We start from the raw sequence: 6,751 nt of genomic DNA on the forward strand, positions 1-6,751 counted from the left end.
GGGTCTGTCTGCTGGGATGTTGTATCCCTCTCAGCCCGGATCTGTCTGCTGGGATGTTGTATCCCTCTCAGCCCGGGTCTGTCTGCTGGGATAAATGTGTAGATGACCTAAATGTTTAGATGACCTAAATGTGTAGATGACCTAAATGTGTAGATGACCTAAATGTTTAGATGACCTAAATGTGTAGATGACCTAAATGTGTAGATGACCTAAATGTTTAGATGACCTAAATGTGTAGATGACCTAAATGTGTAGATGACCTAAAATGTGTTGATGGGGGCGTAAGAACACGGACATTTCTGTTCCCAGATGCTCCGGTCATCGATCGACTTCCTGTGCAGACGGCGGCGGTGGGAGGTGACGCCAAAGTTGCCTGTTGGTTCAACGGATATCCCGATTCTCGTAAGTCTTGGCACAGGGAAGACGTCCGGGGGGGGGGGGGGGGGTTGGTGGGTGCTCCGATGTACTTTTCACCTTCGTTCCTATCAAACGTCTATTGTCCTTTTCTCTTCTATTTTGTCAGTATGTTACTCTCTAGTAACACCTCTGATCTGTGGCTCTTAAATGATCTATTTATTGTGGTGTATGGGCCAGAACATTATTGCCAAAAACAAATCAAATGAAAGAACCTCCCAAATGATGTGGAGAGATGGGAACTATAGAACCAGTGGTCACATGTTCACATGGGTGGAGCTCAAACTTTGGACAGTTTTTATAATTGCGGTTTCTTAATCAGTGGTATGGGTTACATGTACTGGTGACACGTGAGGTTCAGGTTCCAGTTGTGATTGTTGAAACACGCCACACAAGATAGGCCGTGTAGCTACAGGGCTACAGTGGTGTGGCTACAGGGCTACAGTGGTGTAGCTACAGGGCTACAGTGGTGTAGCTACAGGGCTTCCTACAGTGGTGTAGCTACAGGGCTACAGTGGTGTAGCTACAGGGCTACAGTGGTGTGGCTACAGGGCTACAGTGGTGTAGCTACAGGGCTACAGTGGTGTAGCTACAGGGCTTCCTACAGTGGTGTGGCTACAGGGCTACAGTGGTGTAGCTACAGGGCTACAGTGGTGTGGCTACAGGGCTACAGTGGTGTAGCTACAGGGCTTACTACAGTGGTGTGGCTACAGGGCTTCCTACAGTGGTGTAGCTACAGGGCTTCCTACAGTGGTGTAGCTACAGGGCTTCCTACAGTGGTGTGGCTACAGGGCTACAGTGGTGTAGCTACAGGGCTTCCTACAGTGGTGTAGCTACAGGGCTTCCTACAGTAGTGTAGCTACAGGGCTACAGTGGTGTAGCTACAGGGTTACAGTGGTGTGGCTACAGGGCTACAGTGGTGTAGCTACAGGGCTTCCTACAGTGGTGTAGCTACAGGAATTCCTAGAGAGAAACAGGCTTGTTCTCCCTCGTGGAAACTGTTACTTCCTGGCTTGTTCTCCCTCGTGGAAACTGTTACTTCCTGGCTTGTTCTCCCTCGTGGAAACTGTTACTCCCTGGCTCGTTCTCCCTCGTGGAAACTGTTACTCCCTGGCTCGTTCTCCCTCGTGGAAACTGTTACTCCCTGGCTTGTTCTCCCTCGTGGAAACTGTTACTCCCTGGCTCGTTCTCCCTCGTGGAAACTGTTACTCCCTGGCTCGTTCTCCCTCGTGGAAACTGTTACTCCCTGGCTTGTTCTCCCTCGTGGAAACTGTTACTCCCTGGCTTGTTCTCCCTCGTGGAAACTGTTACTCCCTGGCTTGTTCTCCCTCGTGGAAACTGTTACTCCCTGGCTTGTTCTCCCTCGTGGAAACTGTTACTCCCTGGCTTGTTCTCCCTCGTGGAAACTGTTACTCCCTGGCTTGTTCTCCCTCGTGGAAACTGTTACTCCCTGGCTTGTTCTCCCTCGTGGAAACTGTTACTCCCTGGCTCGTTCTCCCTCGTGGAAACTGTTACTTCCTGGCTCGTTCTCCCTCGTGGAAACTGTTACTTCCTGGCTTGTTCTCCCTCGTGGAAACTGTTACTTCCTGGCTCGTTCTCCCTCGTGGAAACTGTTACTTCCTGGCTCGTTCTCCCTCGTGGAAACTGTTACTTCCTGGCTCGTTCTCCCTCGTGGAAACTGTTACTTCCTGGCTCGTTCTCCCTCGTGGAAACTGTTACTTCCTGGGTATCTGTTACATTTGAGTAGGTTGCCCGCCTTGTCTTCCCTTTCTCAATATCCTTAGGGGACATTTGCCCAGTGAGAGTTTGTTAGTGAGAGTTGTGCTAGGTGGTGTGTCCTACCTCTACAGTTTCACGGGACAGTTGGTGAACACATAGAGTTTGTTAGTGAGAGTTGTGCCAGGTGGTGTGTCCGACCTCTACAGTTTCACGGGACAGTTGGTGAACACATAGAGTTTGTTAATGAGAGTTGTGCCAGGTGGTGTGTCCTACCTCTACAGTTTCACGGGACAGTTGGTGAACACATAGAGTTTGTTAGTGAGAGTTGTGCCAGGTGGTGTGTCCTACCTCTACAGTTTCACGGGACAGTTGGTGAACACACAGAGTTTGTTAGTGACAGTTGGTGAACACATAGAGTTTGTTAGTGAGAGTTGGTGAACACACAGAGTTTGCTGTAGAGTGTGGGTGCTGGCTGTATGAGGGCAGTAGTCCTTCCCGTTGATCATTGTGACAAGTGGGGCAGCGGACTACGTCAAAGCGTGTCAATGATAGAACTGTTATTGTTATTGTTAACATTATTATCATTATTGTTATTATTATTATTGTTGTTTGTTATTATTGTTATTATTATAATTGTTGTTATTATTATTATCATTATTATTACATTATGATCAAAATGTAACATTTCAAAAGGAGAAAACTGGGAAGGTCTGTGTGAAAAGGAAGGGATGATTTTTCCAAATTCCTTTTCTGGGTACGGAGTTTCCAAATCTCCCCCCCCCCCCCCCCAAGTGTGGCTGTGCTGTGGTCCCCTCAAGTCTGTGCCCACTTGTTCTCTTCAGCCGCCGAGCGGTGGATGAAAGACGGACAATCTATCCCCGTGGACAGAACCAGATTTAACCCAGCGCGAGACGCGCGCTACCACACGGGGATCACGTCCTATCGCCTCAAGATCTACAACGTGCAGCAGACCGACTACGGCCACTACTCCCTCAACGTTAGCAACTCGTACGGGTCAACTACGTGTCACGCCATGCTCAAAGGTAACACTCTCTCTCCCCCACCTCAAAGGTAACACTCTCACCCCCACCTCGATGGTATGACTCACCCCCACCTCAAAGGTGTGACTCTCACCCCCACCTCAAAGGTAACACTCTCTCACCCCAACCTCAGAGGTATGACTCTCTCACCTCAAAGGTACGACTCTCTCACCTCAAAGGTACGACTCTCTCACCTCAAAGGTATGACTCTCTCACCTCAAAGGTATGACTCTCTCACCTCATAGGTATGACTCTCTCACCTCAAAGGTATGACTCTCTCACCTCAAAGGTACGACTCTCTCACCTCAAAGGTATGACTCTCTCACCTCAAAGGTATGACTCTCTCGCCTCAAAGGTATGACTCTCTCACCTCAAAGGTACGACTCTCTCACCTCAAAGGTACGACTCTTTCACTTCAAAGGTATGACTTCACACCTCAAAGGTATGACTCTCTCACCTCAAAGGTATGACTCTTTCACCTCAAAGGTATGACTCTCTCACCCATACCTACCTGTTTTACTGCAGGGGATGGAAAGTGTGAGGGTGGGTGATTGGAGGGTGCTCTGCTATGGTTTGCTTCTTCTTTCCCATCAAACATCTGTCGTCCTTATCTCTCCTCCTTCTCTCCTATCAAACATCTATCGTCCTTATCTCTCCTCCTTCTTTCCTATCAAACATCTATCGTCCTTGTCTCTCCTCATTCTTTCCTATCCAACATCTATCGTCCTTGTCTCTCCTCATTCTCTCCTATCAAACATCTATCGTCCTTATATCTCCTTCTTCTTTCCTATCAAACATCTATCGTCCTTATCTCTCCTCCTTCTTTCCTATCAAACATCTATCGTCGTCCTTTCTCCTCCTTCTTTCCCATCAAACATCTATCGTCCTTGTCTCTCCTCCTTCTTTCCTATCAAACATCTATCGTCGTCCTTCTCTCCTCCTTCTTTCCTATCAAACATCTATCGTCCTTATCTCTCCTCCTTCTTTCCTATCAAACATCTATCGTCCTTGTCTCTCCTCATTCTTTCCTATCCAACATCTATCGTCCTTGTCTCTCCTCATTCTCTCCTATCAAACATCTATCGTCCTTATATCTCCTTCTTCTTTCCTATCAAACATCTATCGTCCTTATCTCTCCTCCTTCTTTCCTATCAAACATCTATCGTCGTCCTTTCTCCTCCTTCTTTCCCATCAAACATCTATCGTCCTTGTCTCTCCTCCTTCTTTCCTATCAAACATCTATCGTCGTCCTTCTCTCCTCCTTCTTTCCTATCAAACATCTATCGTCCTTATCTCTCCTCCTTCTTTCCTATCAAACATCTATCATTCTTCTCTCTACTCCTGTTTTCTTCAGCTCTTGTATGACCTGTTTGTGTTACAAATGCTGTAAAACTGTGAGTCAACATTGCCTGAACCATGTGACCGTTGATCCCCCACAGACCCTGCGGAGATCATTGACCTGAAGCCAGCCCCCAAACAGGCGGATCCCGAGAGTACGTGTGGAACTTACATTTTCTTACTGCCTGACTAGAGAACTGACATGTCATATGTGTGACTAGAGAACTGACATGTCATATGTGTGACTAGAGAACTTACATGTCATATGTGTGACTAGAGAACTGACATGTCATATGTGTGACTAGAGAACTGACATGTCATATGTGTGACTAGAGAACTGACATGTCATATGTGTGACTAGAGAACTTACATGTCATATGTGTGACTAGAGAACTGACATGTCATATGTGTGACTAGAGAACTGACATATCATATGTGTGACTAGAGAACTGACATGTCATATGTGTGACTAGAGAACTGACATGTCATATGTGTGACTAGAAATGTCACATGTGTGACTAGAGATGTCATATGTGTGACTAGAGAACTGACATGTCATATGTGTGACTAGAGAACTGACATGTCATATGTGTGACTAGAGAACTGACATGTCATATGTGTGACTAGAGAACTGACATGTCATATGTGTGACTAGAGAACTGACATGTCATATGTGTGACTAGAGAACTGACGTGTCATATGTGTGACTAGAGATGTCATATGTGTGACTAGAGAACTGACATGTCATATGTGTGACTAGAGAACTGACGTGTCATATGTGTGACTAGAGAACTGACATGGCATATGTGTGACTAAAGAACTGACATGTCATATGTGTGACTAGAGAACTGACATGTCATATGTGTGACTAGAGAACTGACATGTCATATGTGTGACTAGAGAACTGACATGTCATATGTGTGACTAGAGAACTGACATGTCATATATGTGACTAGAGAACTGACATGTCATATGTGTGACTAGAGAACTGACATGTCATATGTGTGACTAGAGATGTCATATGTGTGACTAGAGAATTCATATGTGTGACTAGAGAACTGACATGTCATATGTGTGACTAGAGAACTGACATATCATATGTGTGACTAGAGAAGTGACATGTCATATGTGTGACTAGAGATGTCATATGTGTGACTAGAGAACTGACATGTCATATGTGTGACTAGAGAACTGACATGTCATATGTGTGACTAGAGAACTGACATGTCATATGTGTGACTAGAGAACTGACATGTCATATGTGTGACTAGAGAACTGATATGTCATATGTGTGACTAGAGATGTCATATGTGTGACTAGAGAACTGACATGTCATATGTTTGACTAGAGAACTGACGTGTCATATGTGTGACTAGAGAACTGACGTGTCATATGTGTGACTAGAGAACTGACATGTCATATGTGTGACTAGAGAACTGATATGTCATATGTGTGACTAGAGATGTCATATGTGTGACTAGAGAACTGACATGTCATATGTTTGACTAGAGAACTGACGTGTCATATGTGTGACTAGAGAACTGACGTGTCATATGTGTGACTAGAGAACTGACATGTCATATGTGTGACTAGAGAACTGACTTGTCATATGTGTGACTAGAGAACTGATATGTCCATTTTTGTGACTAGAGAAATTGTGTTTCTTTTATTATGACTGGACAATTGACATTTCCATCTTTGTAACGAAAGAACGAAAGAATTGACATTTCCATCTTTGTAACGAAAGAATTGACATTTCCATCTTTGTAACGAAAGAATTGACATTTCCATCCTTATGACTAAAGAATTGACATTTCCATCTTTGTGACTAGAGAACTGACATGTCATATGTGTGACTAGAGAACTGACATGTCATATGTGTGACTAGAGAACTGACATGTCCATTTTTGTACCGATAGAATTGACATTTCCATCTTGGTAACGAAAGAATTAACATTTCCATCTTGGTAACGAAAGAATCAACATTTCCATCTTTGTATCGAAAGAATTGACATTTCCATCTTTGTAACGAAAGAATTGACATTTCCTTCTTTGTGACTAGAGAATTGACGTTTCCTTCTTTGTAACCAAAGAATAGACATTTCTTTCAATGTAACGAAAAAATTGGCGATTTCTTCAGTCTAACAAAAGTAAAGACATTTCCATATAAGAGCAAAAAAATTGATTCTGGCACACCCGCGACGAAAGGATAGAGAACAATCGTGAGCGACATAAAGAGA

General features: G+C 44.6%; 1 protein-coding gene across 1 annotated transcript in view; it reads left to right on the forward strand.

Annotated features, from left to right (window-relative positions):
* The window catches only part of LOC101862768 (myotilin), a gene marked incomplete at both ends in the record, with an annotated part of 7,084 nt that extends 2,418 nt beyond the window's left edge, over window positions 1-4,666 (forward strand). The window contains 3 exon segments of the mRNA XM_013090615.1: window positions 310-402; window positions 2,976-3,176; window positions 4,613-4,666. Coding sequence (XP_012946069.1) covers window positions 310-402; window positions 2,976-3,176; window positions 4,613-4,666 — 348 coding nt within the window.
* Between the last annotated feature and the right edge of the window lie 2,085 nt (window positions 4,667-6,751).

Source organism: Aplysia californica, unplaced genomic scaffold (assembly GCF_000002075.1).
Source record: "Aplysia californica isolate F4 #8 unplaced genomic scaffold, AplCal3.0 scaffold01367, whole genome shotgun sequence".
Taxonomy (NCBI): Eukaryota; Metazoa; Mollusca; class Gastropoda; order Aplysiida; family Aplysiidae; genus Aplysia; species Aplysia californica.